Below are 22,222 nucleotides of genomic sequence, written 5' to 3'. Positions count from 1 at the left end.
AGAGGTACAGGTTCCATGAATCTGTGAAAAGGAGCTGAAATAAATTATTATAAACTGTGGCATAATATGTATTTGACCTAGTCTAGTATTAACCTAGGTATATTAAAGAAAGTACTAGTTGATTTGCGGTCGTAATACCTTAAAGTAGAAATGTACATCTGGGTAATAAGGATATTTACTGAAAAGCTCGTATAACGGATGTGTAAGAATTCAGTGGCTCATTTCAGCCACTATTTTAGACAGGTTGCTTCAGATTTTAATACGCCAACTATAATAATGTATTTTGATTTCTAAAGTAATCTTTTACCATGTGAATTAGTAGTCCAAAATGTTTACAGATCAATATAACTACTAATTACATAGAGTTGACGTATTAAAACGATGATTATTCCTGTAAAATTACGTATTTTTCTTAAATTGATGAGTACTAGAGGGTTAGGCCCTGCCCATATCCAAAACTGACAATACTTTTGGAGAAGATAAAAAAAAACATTATACAAGCTTTGGTCAAACTCAAAACAAACAATAATACCTATAACCAGATTTGTTTTTAGAGGGCCTGCACTATGCAAAAATTAATAAACTATTATACATTTTAGGATATAAATACCCATCAACTTACAATATCAGGCCCCCCAAAAACTGTCTTATATGGTAATTTTTCCAATACAACATACGCAACTTAAATATGATGAAACGAAGATCGATTATCATTAAAACATGATATAAATGCCTACCAATAAAATTGTAAATAAATAAATAATTTTAACGCGACAAATTTCATAACATATGAATAAAAAAGTTAATAATGTGGTATCAAAACAAATTTACATTATAAGGGTGGTTGATTTTTTGATATTTTATTGCACATGCGATTTTTTACCATAAGTAACTCAAAGTAAGTTATAAAGGGTGTTTCAAGTTTTAATAATAACGGTAACCTAAACAGCGTATTAATACATCTAAAAATAAGAATTATTTCCTATACAGGGTGTCCCATAAGTAATGGTAAATAATTTAATAGCGGCTTTCTGGGATCAAAATAATTTGATTTAGCACAACTTACCTGAGACGAATTGTCAACGGAAACAGATGTGAAATTTAAAAAACCCACGATAAACTTAAAATTTTTTGGTAAAATTAGATATTCGGGGGTTTTTAAGAAAAAGGTCTCCACCCGCAGCAAATAATCGGCTTTAAAATCGGCATAACTTTTTTCTGGTATAGCCAAGTGACAACTGGAACCCGAATATCTGTTTCCCAATATCTTCTAATCAAAAAAGGTATACTAGTTAGTATCCATAAAATCACCGAAGTATTGGACTCGAAGCATTTATGAGAAAATTTTGGTTGAAATAACTGCTTATTATTGTTCCAAACTGACTCAACAGCATTTTAAGTTTGATTTCATAATTTGCCTCGGTTATCTATCATTTCTTCATAGACTTCAAGTGTACCCATACACAAAAATCTGGAGGGTTAAAATTCGAACTTTAGGCTGGTCATGATATTTGGCTTTCCAGCCCAATTCAACGATTTGGAACATTTTTGTTCAAGTTATTTCTCACTTGCAATAAGAAATGAGCTTAAGTTCCATCCTCCAAGAAGATGACAAATTGCAATCATGTATGACACCGAATACTTTAATTGTGAATATACAGAAAATGGTTGATCTTAGGGATACCCAACTAAATATACCTTTTCTGTTCAGAAAATATTGGATAACAGATACTCGGATGTTAGTTGTCATGTCGCTTTACCAAAAAAAAAGGTTTAAATCAAATTAATTATTATAGAGGACGCCCTCTATAAGCTTAAAACTAAGTAGATAATCGGCACCCTCACAAACCTTGGAATATCTAATTTTAACAAAAAACTCCAAGTGGATCGCAAGTTATTCGAAAAGTGCATTTTAAAAAAAATTACTTTGATCACCTGTATTTCTGTTTCCTTTAACTTTTCATCTAAGATAAGTTGTGCTAACTCGTATTATTTTGACCCCATAAATTATTTACCATTACTTATGGGACACCCTGTATAAACTGTATTTCAAAAACGTTTCTTTAAAAAGATTCAGAGGGTCTTAAAGTTTTGATTTTTACCCTGTGTTATCCCCTTAAACTTTTTTCTTCCTAAAAATAATTTTCTCTAAAAACAAAAAGTTTGTAAATTGAACAAAAATTTTGAATTTTTTATAGAAAACCATTGGTGCACCAGAAAAAGTTTTGAAAAGGAAGCCCAAGTCTCAAAAACGACACCCAGTAGCGTTTTTCAAAAAGTAGGCGTATGATATTACCCCGAATTTAAATACAACATAAATAAAAAAGTAAAAAATATAACTTTAACACCAGACTGCATTTCTTTAATGAGGCATTTATAAATAGTTATTTTAGATGTAGAATACGCGGTTTATGTTTGCGTTTTAAAACTTCTTGAAACGCCTTGTATAATGAAGCATTAAGATCATTTCAAACACACATCAGGTCTGCCGACGTATAATTTTCACCAAGACTTTCGTTTAATAAACAATTTAGTCAAATCTCCTTTCAACAGTCGTAGGAAATGTAAACTTTCCGGTTTTAATTGTTATTATTCACAGCGTATAATTAATAAATTAAATATTACTTCATCTAAATATAACTTTTTACTTCCGGTAATTATCAGTTATTTCAAATTATAAAAAAACCACCACTCTTATGTGTTACCTTTTAATAAGTCATGTATCACTTACTATACCCTTAAAATTACTAGAAATAGGAAGCCACTACACCCACCCAGTATAGTGGATTTTTTTTGTTCATTTATGTAAGATCTTCTGCTGAAATGAATTATCCTACAATTACCTAAAACTCCTAAAATTAATTTTGTGATACTAAATTTGCAGTTTCAGTTATTCTACAGGGTCATGCATTAGTACTACTTACACTGAAAGGAAATAAAAATTTAGGAGTCCTAAATAATAGTAAAATAGGCAACATGTTTACTACTTATTCAGGTTCAATTTAACATATAAAAATAAATTCATAAAGGGTAACCAAATGTTAAAATTACATTTTTCCTAACACTGTACAAAAATCACTCAATTTTTTGGAGGATGTAAAATTTCATAAAAAAGAAATTTATGAATATTTTTCCAGGAAAAACATTGACAAATTTGACTATGTACTTTTCAGGAAAACCTACCTTCATTATCAAGACATATTTTTATTTTTAGCCAAATTTCCAATAATCAAAATTTTACAACTTGAAGATTACCTGCTTTCACATCCCTGATTTTGTTTATTATACTTACTTTATTTCTGAGATTAACCTTTCCAATATTTTCCCAATACAGATTCATTCATTTCAGCGACGATTTTTCGAACACTTGGTGGAGAAAACACAATAAACTACCTTTAAAGCGTTAAAACAAATAAAATATTACTAACAACTTTTGGAGTTTTCAACTTTATCAGAACTTAATGCGAACATTAATCTGATAAAGCACCCCAAACGGAAACAGTATTTTTTATTACCGTTACGCGAAAATTAGTCAGTTTTGCTCCTATATATACAGAACCCTCAAACCTGGCCAAAACTCATTCCAGTCTACAAATATATACAGTCCATACAATTGATCAATCCAATACGTCGCAATAAATTGCAAACGTGCTTCATAAGTTTCATAGTGGTTGTCTGCAAGACCGAATTTGAGTATGTTCATAGGGAGAAATAAACTGTGTTATTAGCCCCCTGAACTATTTGTCAGTCGGTGATAATACGCCGATATTTTTTAGGAGGTTGACCGTCTTCGTCGTTCTCGGAGAAAGAATAGTCGGGAAGAAACTTTTCCAGTTGTTCATCAAAGAATTTTTCCAGCGCTTTTGCGTCGGAGTATACTTGAGAATCAACCTGAAAATGTCTATTACAGAATGTTCAATTTAAAACGTTGAGTACATACTGGATTGAACGTGTAGGCGTTATTGAACATGAGCCGTACGTCTTTGACAAGTTCATTTATACTTTTGTAGTGAATTTCGTTGGACCAGTTGAGTTTTTGTCGAATCACATCGAGAGCGATTGGTTTTTTGATTATTTCATGATATTCCACGTTCTAAAAAAAAAATTAAAATACACATGAAAAAGTACATACAGACAGACTAGATAAAATGGAAAATTGTTAGAAATTTATTTTTGGAAAAGTGACTTTTAAGAGAATAATGAAAAAAAGGCTAATAAATGCACTCAGGAAATGGAATTCGTTTCTTAAGTTCATAACTGTAAGTATAGTCTTTATAGCTCCACCAAATTTGACAGTTCTGACGTTAAGGAACACTTATATACATTTCGTACGTCACGTGACAGCTGTCGTAACTGTCGAAACACGTTCACCAGTGACCTAAATCTATAAAATTACAAATAGTTGCTTATTTGAGAAATTACACTGGAAGTTGTGTTTAAAGCTCCATGGAGCAAAGTTTGTCAATTCTGACGCCACGGAAACACTCTGATATTTACGTCATAGATACATCAAGTGTCAAACTATCAAATTAAACGTTCGAAACGGTTATTTAACGTCACAACTGCCAAATTTAACTCCACAGAGTTAGAAAGCCAAACCTTTTAAAAGTGATGGGAAAGAACACACAGCCTTCTCCACAAAAAATTTATTCAAACCCCTAAAATGTTAGAGGGGTCGCTCGACATATGTTTCGGGCACATAAGTAGCCATCTTCAGGAGCTAAAAGTTAGAAAGTCTACATGATGTATTACCCCTAAATGGTTGGATCAAACATACCCCATATGACAAGGTGAAACGCCGGCTATCTTTCTTTAAAGAGGAGACAGCAAGACCCAAGTTTAAAATTAATATGCCGTAAGGCCAAACATTACTGTCGCATTTAAAGAAGTTTAAAAAATCTGTAATTAAGACTAAAATGTTATATAAATAGCGTAAAATACCAAAATGTTTTACCTTATTATGGAGAAAAGAAAAATAAGGTAAAACATTTTATGATTTTAATCATGTAGACTTTCTAACTTTTAACTCCTGAAGATGGGTCCTTATGTGCCCGAAACATATGTCGAGCGACCCCTCTAACATTTTAGGGGTTTGAATAAATTTTTTGTGGAGAAGGCTGTGTGTTCTTTCCCATCACTTTTACACTTACACCTCCACTTTGAGAAAAAATGGACTACTACTTCACATTTCAAACCTTTTAAGTTATTTTGGCAATGTCGATTTGAAGGTAATTTTCAAGCTTTCCCAGGTGGTAAAACTATCATTTTTTCAGTTTGTAAAGGTTTAGTGTGAGTTTAAAACGCCGAAACCACGCGCCATAGAGACAAGACAATGCTTCAGATTTAGTGTCTTGCTTGTGGTAAAAAGCAAGCATTTATTCACAACTGACAAATAAAAAGAAGCATAAGAAAATATTCTTGCTAAATCAATCTTGGTTAATACTTTAAAACTAATGAAACCACAGTAAAAATGAACAATATACAATTAAAGAAAACGTTAAAAAACTCACCTCTGGTCCAATAATTTCCCTGAATGGTAAGCTAGTCTCATACTGACAATACAACTCTAGCACAAGACGTTCCGCAATCTTTTTCTCTCTTTGACTTAATTCACCATCTTTTCTCTCACTCATTAAGCTATCAGGAATATCCGCAAAGTTCATACAGAGCAGACATTGCCATGTATCATTCTCTCTAGAAATCCAGGTTTACATTCAGTAAAAAAATGAAGCACAAGGATTTAAAAACATTCTGTCTGACTTACTCCACACTTAAATTGGGTATGTGGCAGTACTGATGAAACACTTTTGGGCACTTGTCGCAACAGACCAACTCTCCACCGTCCATGCACACAGCGCACCAGTCTTCGTTAGGATCATCTTTACTGGCATCCATAAGCTCTGCTTTTATTTTTGCCGCCGGAGTTGCATCTCCGGTAGAACTATCCACATGAGGTGAACCACCTACGTGAACAAAATATAAGATCACAGTTGGAAAAGCAATCATTTACACCACAGAAAGACATAATTGCCTAAATATGTAACATACCTTTTTGTCTGCCTTCAGCTAAAACTTGGACTCCATTTGAATCAAGTTTGGCAATAGTTGCCATCAGATCATTAACAGATTCCTCACAGAATTTATCCAAATTATGTTCCGTTTCCTGCGGACCTTGAATGTGGTTGGGACTTGGTGTTTTCGGAATGGTCGACGTCACCGTAGCCGGGGTGGATTTGCTAGTTTCTGGTTGTGACCTCAACGTAATTTTAAAATTATCATTGATCGTTGGTAGGCTCGAAATTGCCCGGTTTTGAGCACCGTTAGTGGAATTATCTGAAAAGTACTACATTTCAAGGAGCTAAAATAAAAATTATAAACAAAATTACCGTTTGTTTGTTGAGGTGTGTGCCATTTAGCTACGGCCGAATTAGCGTTTCCAAAAACGCTTTGCTGTTGGGTTCGGGGCTGTTGCGTTTGTATCACCATGCGACCCTGACTTTGCTGATTTGACATCAGCATTCGCACTTGTGGTTGTTGAGTGCCAAACCTTTAAATTATTTATGTAATTACAAAGTTTTGGTTCGTTCAAGAAAACAAGTAAACTAAGAATTCCTGTAGCTTTTTATGTATGTTACAGAAGTACAGATTGAGATCACCTAACATAAAGTTAATATCTACGTGAATGTCTTCCAAAAAAACATTTACTGATTTGCCCTTCTATTTCAGTCATTGTCAGTTTGACAACCATCGAAATTTATTTGATTTGTTTTCTATTAATTATTATTTTCCGTTTCTTTGTGTTGTTAATCATTTATAAAGTTTTCTATTTACCACACCACCACAGTTCTTTTAAGAGCTATTGTTTCTACGCTTTTAACATTCTGTAAGTACTTTCATAATATTATTATTTTTTTTATGTCGGCTGTCACGATCTAACCAAAATTGGCACAATTACTAACCTGTTTTGAAAAAAAAGTGGGAGTGTCTATTATGGTTTTTATTTAGCCATTTGGTTTTTCCTAAATTCGGAATTACTTACTATTACAGTATTTTTTAGAAAATGCCTGCAAAAATTCTCCACAGACAAGCCCAACAGTTAATTCTTAACCTTTGTGAATATTTTGAATTGGAAAAATCCAATGGAGAACCTTTAGAAGCTTTATCATCTGTTCAGGAAGAAAATAAGAAATTTTAAGACCTTACATATTCTTACTGATGTATTTTTTTGATACTAAAAGGTTGCAGCTGCTTTGAAAATTTCCCGCAAAACTGTTTATTCGATTCGGAAAAAAAAGCAAGTAATCTTATGATTTTCTCACCTAGAAAACGTAAATCGACGGGCCAAGACCACTGATTTATCTGAAAGCATTAAAATGGATGTTCGAAATACATTATATGATATGTACAACGATAGTATGTTAATAATAGTAAAATATAATATATTTTGTAAGAAACATCTATTAACATTTCATTGTTTCCAAAGACTGAGATTTTTTGGTTGCATTATAGATTTTTCATAAAAATTTCTTGAAACATATTAATAATAAAGTCATAGAAAAATAAAATAAGCGTCTAAAATGTTTTCCAGCGAGTTTAAAATAAAATAAGTGGATTGCAACCTGAAAATGAGATATGAGATACTACAGCATCACTCAGAATGTCTACATTGAATTTTTAATTTGTTGTATTTATTTTAGAGAAACATGTAACCATCTAGAACCTAAATCAAGAGCTTAAAGGTAAAGAAATACTACATATTGGTGATACATCTCTGCGAATTTTGGTAAATAAATTAGGTTTAAAATTTAGACGGAATTCTATGATTCAAACGGAGACTTCTCATAAATAAAAAATGTTATTTCGGTCAAGATATTTTTGATTTGCTTTGGTATAAGGTTTTTTTAGTGCAAATTTGCAGCCAAAGATCTCTACTTTCTGATTGACAATACATGCCAAATTTTAAACGTGACGAAGCTTTAGACACGCCCTTTTCTATAATATGAACACAACAGGTTTGTTGACGAAAACTTGATTTGATTCATATGATTATAAATGACGTAGCCTTTGTGACGCACGGGTAAACTCACTCTGCGAGAACAGTACAGAAGTACAGATTGAGATCACCTAACATAAAGTTACAAACATGTAATATGCTAACAAGTCCAAAAAAAATGTGTAGTGAAATTTGTCAAAAATAAGAAACAAAATGACCAGACAAACTTTTCAACTTTCAATGTTTAACATCCTTTTCCTACATTAAGTAAGAGAACTTATAAATACCGTCAGCAAATTAAAAATATGTAATTCACTTACCTGATTTGTTGAGCTCCTGGAAACCGTCCAGGAAATTGATGAGGTTGAATTGCTTGGTACTGGGCTGGTCCCGTTTGAATATAAATTGGTGCGTTATTATTGGGCTGAAGCAAATGTCGCAAATTGCTACGATCCTGCATCATTCCGTGAGGATGAGTCGATGAAGACACCTGCGACAAATTTAAACCGTAATTAAGATTTTCAGTTCAAAAGATGCCGATTTTGCGTACCTGTTGCTGTTGTTGATTTAATCCTAATGAATTACCCGACATTCTGGGTATAATCGGCCTTTGAATGGCAGGTCTCTGCATTCTGGTAATATTCAATTGTTGAGCAAGGGAAATAGGAATGGCTTGTGGAATATTGTTCAAACCAGGCGGTCCCATGTTTTGCATTCTGTTCAGCATATTGTTCCCATTTTGGCCTGGAACATACGAGAGAACCAAAAATTGACCTAAACAGATACTACGAAGTTTCATTACTCACCAAATTGCTGAGTGTTTTGGTTTGAATTCTGCATTATTTGAGAAAACTGTTGATTGTTTGATTGAAACTGAGAGTACGGTGGAGGATTACCCATGCGAATTCCAACCTAAAATAAGATTGTTTTAGTCCTAAAAACATGCAAACTCTCAGAGCAATTATGTATTTTTTCATAAAATTTTAAAGATGTACATTTAAAAACTACATTACCATCAAAATTGCAAAATTGACCATCACACCACATAACAACTTACTAGCTAAGATAATTACCTCGGAAAAATACAATTTACTTACCAACTGCGTCGGATAATAATAAAAAAATATATTAAATTGTACAAGATAAAAATGACAATAAAACGACTTTACCTGCTGTTGTTGTGGTTGGGAAGACTGATTTGTACCGTATCCAGACGGCGAAGGTTGTTGCAATAAGGGACTGATAGGTGATTGTTGTTGTGGAGGACGCATTTGCCCAGGAGAAGGCGATTGATTCGGTGGATAAGCTGCCGCACAAGGAGATGTTGCCTGTGAGGGATACACTCGACCATCCACCACAATTTGACCAATAGTAGACATCACTGTGAGAAAAGTTCAAAGTATTGGATAAACGAAAAAAAATAAATACATCCTTCAAGCTTGCATAACTATACGAACCTGAAGATAATCCTACTCAGCAAGAGAACAACAAATATAATAGTATTTTGAAATAAAACAACACAACAAAACTAACTGTCTCACCTTTTATAAGATCGGGCACCTTGTCTAAAGCCAAATGAATCCTCACTGGAATTTCAGGATTCGGAATGTCTGCTCGTTTGCACTTTATCCGTTTTAAATGCTCCGTAACCTGTTTTTTACTATAAAGCAGAGCCATATCGCTGCCATGATCTAAAGCATACTGAGTAAACTCTATGCAATGATCAGTCATTTTAGAGAGCTGCTCCAGAGCAAGTTTCTTCTCTTGAAGTGTCTTTTGTTTCGATTCGCATACCTCAGTTAGTTTGCCCACCAGCTGTTTGCCTCGCGTGCTCACTGTTTGCGTTAATCTTTGAAACACATTTTTCAGTAAACAATTAAAATGCAAATCATATAAATTACTTCACTACAAGCTGCGTAATTTCCCTAACTAGAGCTTGCTTTTTCTCAGTAATCAAGTTTTGCCTATCGTCAATCACTTTCATTGCACTTGTAAGCAACGCCCTTTTATAACTGGAAACCACATTTTGTATAGCAGACTATAATATAACTAACAAATATAGAAATACTTACCCTACATCTTTAAGCATATCAGAAATGTATTTCTTAGCCTCAGACGCAATCTCATTAGTAAATTTGTACTTATGTTCTCTATGTTCAATTAATTGGCAGTCCCTGCACGTTAATTTGTCACATGTTTCACAAAACAGAGACAGCTTTTCGTGAGGATGAATTGAACAGAACAAGTTGGCAGATCCATTGTTTAAAGCGTTTAATTCATTAAATCCTTCATCTTTAGATTTGATCGTATGATCCTTGGTTATTTTCAGCCTTAAAATTTTACTTTGAAATCGAAAATCCCCTTAAGACTTTTTAACTACTGACCGTTGATGGGCTTGAACACAGTTATCACAAATAAACTCTGAACAATCGGCACAATAACTGGAAGCGACCGCTTCGTCGCTGCAACTACTGCATTTCAGTTCAGTAATTTTAGTGGAATTATTAGACTCTTCATTAGTACTATTAGCTAGTTCAAGTAGGAACTGGTTTTCAATGATCTTAGATGAATCACATTGAATGTTACATGTTGGACAAGTTATCTGCATAACTAAAACCACAAAAGAACACAGGTAGAAATATAATTAACAAAAAGTAAATAAAATTAACTACATACAGAGGAAAGCTCTAGACTGAGAGTATATTTTAAATTTAAATTGGATAAAATTCCAGAGTTCTTTATTATTTAAATGGGTATTCGGGAACACCCTAACCATAGATTAATTTACAAAACAGTTTTGTTTGTTAGAAATAGTAATATGTTTAGTATAGTTGAGATTACAGTAACATAGAATCTGTCAAAGTGTGTCTGTAAATGGCTATTCCGAGGGCTATTCAAATGGTATGAATTAAGGCGAGAATTAAGGTTTAGATGCATTTTAATTAAGAATGATTCCTGATTTTTGACCCTGTCTGACTAAAAAGGTAAATATGGACTACCCTGTAGCTTTTTCCCAACTTGAGCTTATGGGGTTTTTACTTTTTAGCAATGTTTTAATGAGAGAGTTACATTGGCAAGCCTTTCAGAACTTGAAAATTTAATTATTGTTCTGAGGGAGGTTCTGACTAAAATTAGGAGAATAGATAAATTGATAATTCCAATTTTTTTAAACACACTTTATGGTCATGAAGATTAAATAAATAATTGGTGTTTTTTTTATTCAAAGCATAATCTAATAGGCAATATGCAAGAATAGCCCTAATAACTCTGTAACCTTATGAATACCATTATTTTTTTCCATGTTAAAATTTAGAACACACAGTGTGGGTATTTGGCAAAAAAATGTGTTTACAGATTGTATATTATTTAAAAACACAATTTCCCTGTTCACCTAAAACAAAATGAATGAGCCTGAAAATAAGTTTATAGGTTGATAAGCAAAAAACACAACATTATCTATCTATTATCTATATTTATTTATTGGCAATAATCTTGAAAAATTCTGTAGGTATAGAATATTTTTTTATAGCACAAAATGCAGTGACTTAGGCTGGAGTTACCCAACTTTGTAGTCATGGACATCCATAAACTTAATTTTTCTTCATAACAATACATAGTAAACAAATTAGTATGTTAGTGTTGTTTACAATGGGTTGTTATGGACAAAAACTAAGTTTAGTTAAGATTACACCAATTACTAAGAACTTAGGTAAACCCAGCCTGATTTGAATTAAAATAATGTCCTACCTACTTGTATGTGTGACAGGTTTCTCAATATGTTTACCAAAAATTTCCCATACTACAGAACTACAAAATATCACAAATATTACTTGTTGAGAATGTTCCAGTTATTATTTTGCTACTTTATTATACAAACCTGACCATACCAAAACAAAAACCATAATTTTACCTTGACATAATAAATTCAATTTGTGTTAAATGAATGAATAAAACAGAATGCCAAGATTGAGCAATAAAAACTGAAAAAACTCACCTGAAGATCCTGAAGACTCATTATGTTCAAACAGTTTGCTATTAATGCAACCAGTACAAGCATTATGCAGACATTCCAATAGCTTGGGATTATCAGCAGCAGAAAGATTTCTATCACAATAAATACATTTGAAAGCAAATACTCCTGCAGTGTTTGTAGGGCTTTCAACATGATGCTCTTCATTAGAATTAGAATTACAATTGTCTGAAGAGCTCTCTTTTTCCATTTCCTTCTCAGATGGCATTTCACTTGTAGGTTCAGTGTTCTGTTCACTGAGAGAATCTGAGAGGGTGGACTCCATAGTGACATCATTATTTAGAGATTCGTTATTTAAAAAACTATCAATCATTTGCATGTTCTCACCCCCTGGAACAAACAAATTATCACCAAGGCTAGGGTGAGTTGTATTTAAACTTGAATCTAAGTCGGTCATCATATTTGGGTCATTCAGAAACTCTTTTGACTCTGAATCTGCCATGGATTCAGACATAGTTAAAAGGATATGAAAAACTCAGCTTTGATGAATTTAGCAGTCTGGGTTGGTGCCGTTTTTGCCCATGTTACCTTCTTGTTTATGTTCTGTCTAGGGTCTTGGTATTCCCATTTTTTTCGAAAAATCCTACACACTTTTCGTTCATTTAAGATTACCGCACTCTTATATTCATCCAGATTTAAGCAGAACTTTAAAAAGACGCGAAACGAGTTTTTCTTTATGTTTTCAATTTTCAACTTTCAATGCGAGTACATTCGGACAACTTTCAACTTTCAAGTTCCAGAAAATACAGATAAAAAGAAAAAATATCCCTAGACCAGGGTCATCAACATGTTGAAAGAGATTTGTAATTCGATATAAATCTTTTATTAAACTTAATATTAATAGATTACAATATTAATAAGGTTTGATTTTTCCAATAAACCCTCAATTTAGTATACATTATTAATAAGTACAAAATAAAAGTGATTATTTGAAGTTGTAGGAATATTGCAAATCCTTAGGTTGGTACAGCCGAACTGTCAATAGTGTCAAAACAAATATTATTGGCCATTGAGCTGAAGGCAGAAATTGGAGACTGGAGAGGATATGCACGTAGACAAACCCCATTTTATTGTATAGCAGTAATATTTTCATGCTATATTTAGTTAAATAATTCAACAAATAAATCAAATATACTTGTACACAAGTTTATTTTAGTAACATTTCAATAAAATATACAGGTTAAACATTTAAATGGAAGACTGCACTTGTAACCTTTAATGTATTGTTAGTAGGATTGACTCAAGCCAGGATTTCTAGCAGTGAGATTTAATAAATTTCCCAGTACTAAAATTCTTGATGTACTCCTGACGGGCGTCCATTTGATCAGCAGGGCGGTTATGAGGGGTCCACACAGGTTCTCCAACAAAAAATCTTCGTGCCACTATGTAGTTCTGAAATTCCATCCAAATTAGTTTGATTATTGATAAAATTGCTTCCACAATACTTACATTTGTATCCAAAGTGAACCTGTGGTAAATCCCAGCTGGAACAATCAACAAATCACCAGGGACTACTCTTACTCTGATCCACTGATCATTTTTGTCTCTTACATCAAAATATCCAGAACCTTCAACACACAAACGAATTTCTTCATCTGTGTGAAGGTGCTCAGTGAAAAATATTGCTAACTTGCGTTCAAATTCTTCTAGTCCTGTGGGGGGTGGCTGCATTGTTATTTGGTCTTCATAGGTGTAGCCTCTATCTTTTTTGATTTGATCCAAGACACCATCACGTTCTAGGGTTTGCATGTTTAACTGCAGAAGGTTATTAATAGAATTATCTAAGAGTCAAAAGATAATGGCTGGGACTATAAGCTGTTAAGCAACAGGCTGTACTTACTTTAAAATATTCCACTCCAGTTAAATTGAATAAATCGTCTAGGTCCACATATTCAGGGGGCGACTTATGGTGCTCCTCCCTTTGGTCATAAGACCCATCATCCATGTACCAGGCTTGAACCATTATCTTAAATACAGTTGAAGCTGCTAACTGAATAATACGCAACAGCTATATGATTTAGCTGAGTAATTATGTTAATTAGTTTTTCTATATTAAATTATCAACCACTGTGAGCAAGCAGAGAACAATAATATATGATAAATTAAATTGATAAAAATAATTGTAAATAGTAAACAAATAATTAGGAAATAGGGTTATGTTTGTACGACTTATCTCTCATCTGTCACTCTTCTTTTCTTCCCTATAGGTATTAGACAACCAAGTAGGTATTGGGCCAATTGAATAAAAATAAGCAATTTACTTTTACTATACTTTTTTATTTTTTCCTAGTGATGAATATTTGAAAATCCACTCCAGTGAATCTAGTAAAAATCGTATATTTAAATAATACAACTATGTATCAAAGGGCAATTGTTAATGTAAATTTAATAAATCAATTTGTTTGTTCAAATCTGATGTTTAGTGTTCTGAGCTGGACACCTAATATAATATAGCTAAACCAGCTCGACCTGATAGGCACTTTGATAATTGTATGATCAATCAACTAGTTTAAATTAGGAACCTAACACAACTACTAAACTCATCAGCAAGTCGAGTTAATTTTGATCAGCAAGTCGAGAGCTAACACAATCTTTGACTTGGGGCCGGGCGGTTTCGGAGGAACAACGTGAAATGGAAAACCGTTATCGATCATCAACCACTAATTGAAAACACCGAGTGTTCATGCCATTACCGTTTGCTAATTACCTGGTTTACGATCGATTTTCTTGTTTTGGTAATGCATTTAATTATACCCTGCTTGCAGTGAATATAATATTTAGAACAAGGTGGTACATGGTTATAAGTAGGTTATTTTGCTGTAAATTTCATTTATCAATCACCCTTTAGTAGGACGTATTACTTGTGTGAGCGTTGTTTCCATATCTACTTAAGTTTTGAACAAATTTTAAATATGTTTTTTCCAATAAGCCTTGGAGAATAACTTTTGATATATAGAGACATTAATGACTTATTATCACTTAGTCAACATTTGGCCTAAAATTGGAAAATTACCAAAGAAAGTACACGCTAGAAATAGATTTATAACGCTAAGCACTTAAGTAAGGCGTTGCATTGCAACCATTTATCTTTATATGTGATCCAAATGTATAAAATGCGAGGCTAGGAAGAATGTATCATAAATAACAATCTTGTATGTTGTTATAGACTGAACGTGTAATACAAAACTGTCAAATCACTTTATGTAATGTATTCTAGTATTTATTTTGTATGTATTTGCTTTAGCATAACATTATACAGTGTACTAGAGGTATGTTGTAACTTTTAGTCAATAAATATTACTTTTCAAAAAATATAATGAGAATATCACATTGACACAACACAAAATATCTATAAATCCAGTTTAAAGTTTAATTTATGTTTAGTTTATAAGGTCAATGAGGTTGGGTCATTGCTAAGTATGAAAGTGATGAGGGCTAGGAATTTTCAAACGTTGTAGTATTTTATACAGTTTAGTTTCTAGTACAATTCAGATTGCTTAATACGTTTAAGAGATTAAGTATAACAGAAAAAATCTACTTTTACTTCAAACAAGACTACAGAGAGTAATAGAAACTACTAATAAATTTTTTAGAGGAAACTTGAACCGTTTGTATACAACATTAATTTACTTTAGAAGATTCTACAACAAATGCCGTGTTAGATGGACATTACCGTAAACATCCGTATAAATAATCTCTAAGGTTAACCTTAAAGATTGTAAAATTCCTTCAAATACGACCTATTTGGATATACAGTGAAGATTGTCACGCTACATGGTCGTTTCGAGTGTGCACTTGGGTTTTATTTACTTAAGGAAATAAAAAGAATTCACAGTTTTCGCAATTTTCTCCCGTTTTTAATTTAAAATTTTCGTCACTTTTAACTTAGATGATTTCACGTAACCAAATTTTTTTAATAAATACACGTAGCGTCTAGTGAAAATACGAAATGCAAAATTAATTTGGAGAGCAAAGCGACTGTGAAAATTAAATTTGAAGTCAAATGTGAATATTTCTCCTAGACTCAACAATTTCATGGAAACATAATTCAATTTCACTTCTGCATGTACTGCTTCAGCTTCTAGCTTTGAGTGCACAATAAAAAAATTGCAACCACTATTTCTATCGGTAATTTTACCTAGAAAGACATTGAAAATTGAAATTGAATGTCACCGTCAAAGGCCAGGCCTGTCCGGTCTAGTTAATTGACAAAGCAGTTTAGTCGTGGATGAAGGGATAATCTGTAAAGGATTTAATACCCGCGGGAATTCCAGATATAAAGCAAGCAGGTATAGCTGAGCATTTTGTTACAATCCTATTTCCGCGGATAGAGGTTTTGGACTTTTCTGTCCTCGTTTAAAACGATAACAGACCGAAGCGGAACGAAGAAGTTTCAAACCCATTTGCATATTAATTTCACAGTTTAATCTACCGCGGGATCGCATCGAAACTACGAAATCCTGTGCCGACAACCGACAGGACAAATAATTATTCCGGGAATGTTTTGCGGGATATATCCTGCTTACTGAATAAATTCAATCTGAAACAACACCATATCGTTTGCTAGTTTGACGCAGTTTCAAATTAGAATTAACTTCTGGCTGTTTGTTTTATCAGGTAGAAAAATATTTCGGTTAAAATTAGAATTTGATACACAATAGAATTGCGAATGAAGATTAGAGGGTAATGGTGCGTTTTTCTAATCAAAACGAATCGGCAACCAACGCAATAACGTTAAGACGACCCTCGAAATTTTCCTAATTTAAAGAGCAGTAAAAATTTGCATGGAAATTACCAGTTTGAATATCTCCAATTCCATTGAGAACCCTCTTTTTTCGCAATATTTTTAACATTTTAACGCTCCCTTCTAAATAAAAACTTGCACGACAATAATAAAAAAATTCCTTGTTGATGTAGAGGTTGTCTTTCATTCGCAGGAAATTGGACTGTCAATACTTACGTAACAGTGTCGTTTTTCAGTTTTTCAGTTGGGCGATTTTTAAATAATGTACAAACGAAAAGGAGCTTAGTATCGAATGATTTGTGCAGAACACGAATTCTTCCTACAGGCAATTTAAATTCTCATCGGATAACAAATTGTAGGACATTGCCGCAAAATGTTGTTGGACCACCCTAAAAGTTCGATTTAGAAACGTCCAATTTCCTTTAAAGGTTTCTTTGGACAAACCGAAATGTAAAATCGGAAGTCGCTGAGGGTCCGCATTTCAAATGTTTCATTTCCGAGTTGGTTTTAAGAGAAACCATTCAAACCTGAGCTACTGTATACAGGATGTCATTTTTAGTCATCTTGTGAATATTTTAAGTGTATAAATTGTATGTAAAACAAGTCATTTTAAATTTTGATGGGCTTTGTCGAATCCTCACTCGACAAACCGTTTGTCTTAGTGTCAATTTTTGTACTTTTATTATATGCTTCTTTAAGCTTCAGTTAAACCACAGATCAGACAAATAAATAGAACAAAACTGTTAAATTAATGCAATTGAACTGTTTGACTTTATGTGAAAAGTCGTATACTTCAATTAACTTGTACATGAAGAACACTTTTTCTAAATCAACTAACGGTTTCTAAATCAAAAATGTCGGAGGAAAACATAAACCGGACCATGATGAAAATTTATGAATCCCGTGTCCCGATAATTAAATTTTAAACTTTGTCTTCCAATCTGGAAGTTTATATTGGAAACGAGCTTGGAAATTTTTCATCCCGAATCAGGTGAGACTTACATTTATTACTTTTCTCTGCTTTCCTCTATTTTAGGATGGTGAGTAACATTATATTGGAAACATTACTTTTTCTATGCTTAATAATATTGCTTATTACTCACTAGTTTTGAATAGGTAATAACACCCATTACCTACCCGTGATAAGTCACTAAATTTTTGTCTATTTTTAAATGTGATAAACGTCAAATCCTTTACATAAAGCTGTAAAACCACAAAACACCCTTAAAATCCAGTAATACCATTATAAACAGTACCAAACGTATTTTATAGCTTTATGAGTGGAATTATGACAGTTACGACGTTTGGCTGTCAGATACTTACATTTCTGTCTTTGTCCGGTTCTAAACCTGAAAACTGTCAATTCAATCCAATGGAGGGACAAAAACAACTAACTATACTTACTACAGTCATAGAAAAAGTATAGTATTCTACACGTTTGTTTCTATGTTTAATAATATTGCTTATTGCTCACTAGTTTTGAATAGGTAATAACACCCATTACCTACCCGTGATAAGTCACTAAATTTTTGTCTATTTTTAAATGTGATAAACGTCAAATCCTCTACATAAAGCTGTAAAACCACAAAACACCCTTAAAATCCAGTAAAACCAGTATAAACAGTACCAAACGTATTTTATAGCTTTATGAGTGGAATTATGACAGTTACGACGTTTGGCTGTCAGATACTTACATTTCTGTCTTTGTCCGGTTCTAAATCTGAAAACTGTCAATTCAATGCCATGGAGGGACAAAATCAACTAACTATACTTACTACAGTCATAGAAAAAGTAAAGTATTCTACACGTATGTAATGGGTATTTATTACTCACTCGATGATTTACGACACTTGCCTTTAGCTAGTGTCGCAAACTTTATTTTCGTGAGTAAGAGCTACCATTACATGTTCGTTGAATAAACTACAAAAAAAGAAGTACTAAAATTAGAATGTTTAGTAATTCAAATTTGTATAAACGAAAATACCAACAAACAACTTCTACATTAGTTCATTAACCTTCGTAAGTTCGATCTTCCCTAACCTATTCCATTGAACGGTGTGTCATACTTTAATAAATTATGAATTCAGTTACAGCTTTTGCATAGAAATTCCGTGCACACAAATTATCGAGTTACTAAACCCGAATGGCAAAACCCTTCAAGGGCGATTGATAAGCAAATTTCGACAACAGTGTCCTGATGACGCGGTTGTTTGCTTGATTATTATGTTTCGTATTTTGAACGTGAAACGAATCAATTAATTGAAGCGCTTTGAAGGATCTTCTACCTTGAATGCTACGTTTCATGTTAAATCATGATTGCGATGGTATACACGATCTGGACTGAAAGCTTTTTGATGTGGATTAGGAAATTTGTCAGTAAAATTACATTAGGAAGATATTACTTTAGTTAAGATAGTGAATTAGTGCTAGAAATTATTAATATGTAAATCAATGCAGGTTTGTATCAAAGTGGCTTTTACCAACGATATTTTTATCTGTAAACAATCTTTCACCATCAATCACTAGTTGCGTGACAGCAACCATTTAGAAAATTTGTGTGCAGGTTTTATATTGTTTTGTGAGCTAATCAAAGTGGTTTCACACATTTTACAACTCAGTCCATTATGCACGATTAGAAACGCATAATAACGAATCAAACTATAGAGAATTATGTTAATGGTGCAGTTTGATACATATTAAATACAGCGTTGTGGTCATAAATTATCTATGTTTAATGCTTCGTGTCCTTTCGTCCTATATTTAAATTTTGCAATTTGCTAGGTCCATCATTCACTGCGCCGCAGTAATTACAAACAGGACACGCATTAAGTATGTAAACAACATACTTCCATTACTGTCATTCATCAATACCAAATGTATTGATCAATGGTTACTATTTAGAAAATTAAAGTTGATAGTTCTAACGTATTTTTGAGACACTCTGTTGAACTAGTGGTAAATTGATTGATTGATTTTGTGGTTCATTCAGTCTATGACAAAGCAACCAGTGGAGCTCAAGCAAAGCTATTAAAAGTAACTTTTAACGTTCGAAACGATACCTTAAAGACAATCTTTTAATCTTAACGATTCCCCTCTGGAGTAAAACATCAAAAGCCCGGCCTTACTTCATCTAAGCCCAGCAGGAACTGATAAGTTATTCTCCCGGCCTGACAGACTGTAAATATTTACTTTCTGTGCTGGAAGAGTTTCTCTAAACCCACTCAGGTTCGTTATTTTTTCAGACAGCAAAAATACTGGGCAGGACAAGTTTGAAGTATCAATTTTAAATTGATTTTTACGACGGCCTATACAAAGTAAAAGTACTGGTTTTAAGCCACGAGGAAAATGGTTGCAGAAAATTAAAACAAGAAAGATTTATGAGACGATAAATTACCTGGACCTATAGATCGCGCTATATTGAAGCTTCCATTGTCTTACAAGAAAGTTCATAAATTTAAATTTATGTTTTTTTCGTGACCGTTTGAGTCACCCCAGTAGAACTAAATAAAGTTAGGACATAGTTATTACAAGACCATTTAATTAATAAAACAGCAAAGAGATAGTAAAGTCTAGAGAAATCGCATTAAGAAGAATTTTTTACTTATTCGCCTTTGTATGATATTTTCAGCTGGGTAATAAAGAATGAAGGCAATGGCCAAAAAAAACAGTATCTATAGAAATATCCAGGCCGACCTAGGGCTATATTCCTTCTAAATGGAGAAAAACAGGAAAAAAGGGCTAAAGCGTTATCTTTCGGAGCAAGAAACCGTTATATCCAGGCATATGTGGAATTTCTGGTGGGCTGATAAGTGATAAGGGTACTTTAAGTATCCCAAAGAGGATGACAAAAATGTTTTTGGCCTGGTGATGAAATTTTATTCAGTTACTTTATGGTTTACGTAAATGATTTATTGTCCATGAATCTTGCAGTCAGCTAACACCTCGAATAATATAATCATGCTTAAAAGTTTTGCTATTGCGTGACTTCCACGTTTAAAGTTTCATTTATAGAATGTTAAATTGGCGTAAATTAACTAACCGTGCATCCGGAATATTAAAAGTTGTATGCCTTGGATAAACTCTATTAAATATTTTTATTAAGTTCTAACCTTTCCAGTCAACTTCAACCTTTCTTTGACACATGTTACAATGAACGTTATATCAAAGTGGTTTCCCAAAAAGGATTTGTTCTTCAGCTATGACGATTCTAAGGATTTTTACCTTTCCCAGTGGCAGGCAGATGACACGATAAAACTATCTTACATAGTGTACCGACTTTGCAACCTTAGTTACTTCTACACGATCGTGTACTTTACTGAAAGAATCACCTCAAATTTGTCTTGGACAATAAAAATCAACATTTTCCTCTACTACACTTATTGGAGTTTTATGTTAGCATCAATGACTTCTTTCATGTATCTGCTTGTCACTATCATGCATTTATTAAAGAAGAACCCAAAATCCAAGATGATCAAAGTTACGTTTTTTCTAAGTGCTTTGAGTTTTGATTCTACTTTGTCCGCCTGTATTGGGTACTGGACTTTCGTGTACTGGTATCAAGGCGAAACACTACGCATTGTTTCCTGCATCATGCATTTATGGAACCCGATTATGTTACTAATGGATTTTGTGATAGTTCGAGTTCCAGCTCGTTTTGCCCATGTAATTTATTCACTTTCTTTGATGGTGGCTTACATGGTTTTCACTTTGGTTTACTACTTATGTGGTGGTAGAAGCGTTACCGGAAAACACTATCTGTATAAAATGATGGACTATCAAAAACCCAGTATACTGATGGGAGGAATGGTTCTAATGGCGATTTACATTGTGCTGGTTAGATTTATTTCAGTTGGATTGTATAGGTTAAGAATAGTAGTTTTTACAAAAGTATTTGCTAGAAGACATGTATAATGGAATTGTCTAAAATTGTAATTTTATATAGAAATAAGTGGTATGAGTAAAAAAAAATCTGTGCCATAAACAGATGTCCAGCAAATTCCCAGTTGTATGTCATCCCTTGTCAAAAATAAGAATTGGATGGAATATAACAAAGAAAATCGTTTTATTCCCCAGTCAATTCTAGGCGGAAACTTGCGGTCGTTTGACCACTTGCCGAAAAAAAAGGGCGCACAAATGAGAGCAATTTGACGCCCTAGCGATAAAGGGAGACACAGTAAAAATCTTTTTTTTTTTTAACGCCTTTAATTCAGGTGTCGAAATAACAACTTGAGACAAAAAAATAAAGTGAAAAGTTTTTCAATCTTTGCCGAAACACTAGTCTCATACTTCTGAAATAAATCGAGTGAAAACTGCCAAATATTGAGTTTCAAAACACAAACAATTTTTTTTGTCTTGACCTTTTCGGGGGGTTGCTGATGCTCCAGGTCGTGGTGGCGCGCACAAAGACGCCACCCGCAGGCGTCTTTGCCGTTGACCAGGTGACGACGACGTCGAA

The 22,222-nt window shown here is 33.2% G+C and overlaps 3 protein-coding genes across 5 annotated transcripts; 1 reads left to right on the top strand and 2 right to left on the bottom strand.

Annotated features, from left to right (window-relative positions):
• Nucleotides 1–52: 52 nt before the first annotated feature.
• On the bottom strand, nt 53–12,919 carry bon (tripartite motif-containing protein bonus). Of its 3 annotated transcripts, none has more exons than XR_014178754.1 (16): nt 11,988–12,919; nt 10,378–10,603; nt 10,066–10,323; nt 9,895–10,005; nt 9,535–9,842; nt 9,163–9,374; nt 8,800–8,905; nt 8,544–8,737; nt 8,314–8,483; nt 6,387–6,547; nt 6,049–6,333; nt 5,765–5,963; nt 5,511–5,694; nt 3,941–4,093; nt 2,215–3,891; nt 53–2,146 (listed from the first exon to the last, which is right to left on the bottom strand). XR_014178754.1 is itself a non-coding variant. In XM_081982796.1 (16 exons), exons 2-16 carry the CDS (start codon nt 12,340–12,342, stop codon nt 3,745–3,747), a joined length of 3,069 nt encoding a protein of 1,022 aa, XP_081838922.1. In that variant the 5' UTR covers nt 12,343–12,353; nt 12,552–12,918; the 3' UTR covers nt 53–3,744. The 3 variants fall into 3 exon arrangements, 2 of the variants coding, with proteins under 2 accessions (XP_081838922.1, XP_081838921.1); XM_081982796.1 differs by having other exon boundaries at nt 53–3,891; nt 11,988–12,353; nt 12,552–12,918; XM_081982795.1 differs by having other exon boundaries at nt 53–3,891.
• Nucleotides 12,920–13,155: 236 nt separating this feature from the next.
• On the bottom strand, nt 13,156–14,163 carry Adi1 (acireductone dioxygenase 1). The gene is made up of 3 exons (XM_081982075.1): nt 13,864–14,163; nt 13,473–13,778; nt 13,156–13,415 (listed from the first exon to the last, which is right to left on the bottom strand). Exons 1-3 carry the CDS (start codon nt 13,984–13,986, stop codon nt 13,278–13,280), a joined length of 567 nt encoding a protein of 188 aa, XP_081838201.1. The 5' UTR covers nt 13,987–14,163; the 3' UTR covers nt 13,156–13,277.
• Nucleotides 14,164–20,916: 6,753 nt separating this feature from the next.
• LOC145731125 (protein rolling stone-like) lies at nt 20,917–21,761 on the top strand. The gene has a single exon (XM_081982744.1). It carries the CDS (start codon nt 20,917–20,919, stop codon nt 21,676–21,678), a length of 762 nt encoding a protein of 253 aa, XP_081838870.1. The 3' UTR covers nt 21,679–21,761.
• The last annotated feature ends 461 nt before the right edge of the window (nt 21,762–22,222 follow it).

The sequence above is a fragment of the Ips typographus genome, linkage group LG6, assembly GCF_016097725.1.
Source record: "Ips typographus isolate SLU linkage group LG6, UJ_Ityp_2.0, whole genome shotgun sequence".
Taxonomy (NCBI): domain Eukaryota; kingdom Metazoa; phylum Arthropoda; class Insecta; order Coleoptera; family Curculionidae; genus Ips; species Ips typographus.
Note: the sequence above shows the minus strand (reverse complement) of the source record. Positions and strands in the feature narration are given on the sequence as shown.

Excerpts from the sequence above, each read along its gene's own strand:
- bon (XM_081982795.1), bottom strand. The coding sequence starts at position 12,477 with ATGTCTGAATCCATGGCAGATTCAGAGTCAAAAGAGTTTCTGAATGAC. Across the intron at positions 10,324-10,377 it reads TGTGTTCAAGCCCATCAACG|GCTGAAAATAACCAAGGATC; the intron begins GTCAGTAGTTAA and ends TAAAATTTTAAG. Across the intron at positions 4,094-5,510 it reads GGGAAATTATTGGACCAGAG|AACGTGGAATATCATGAAAT; the intron begins GTGAGTTTTTTA and ends TTTTTTTTTTAG.
- LOC145731125 (XM_081982744.1), top strand. The coding sequence starts at position 20,917 with ATGAACGTTATATCAAAGTGGTTTCCCAAAAAGGATTTGTTCTTCAGC.
- Adi1 (XM_081982075.1), bottom strand. The coding sequence starts at position 13,986 with ATGGTTCAAGCCTGGTACATGGATGATGGGTCTTATGACCAAAGGGAG. Across the intron at positions 13,779-13,863 it reads CTGGAGTGGAATATTTTAAA|TTAAACATGCAAACCCTAGA; the intron begins GTAAGTACAGCC and ends AACCTTCTGCAG. Across the intron at positions 13,416-13,472 it reads GGTTCACTTTGGATACAAAT|AACTACATAGTGGCACGAAG; the intron begins GTAAGTATTGTG and ends ATGGAATTTCAG.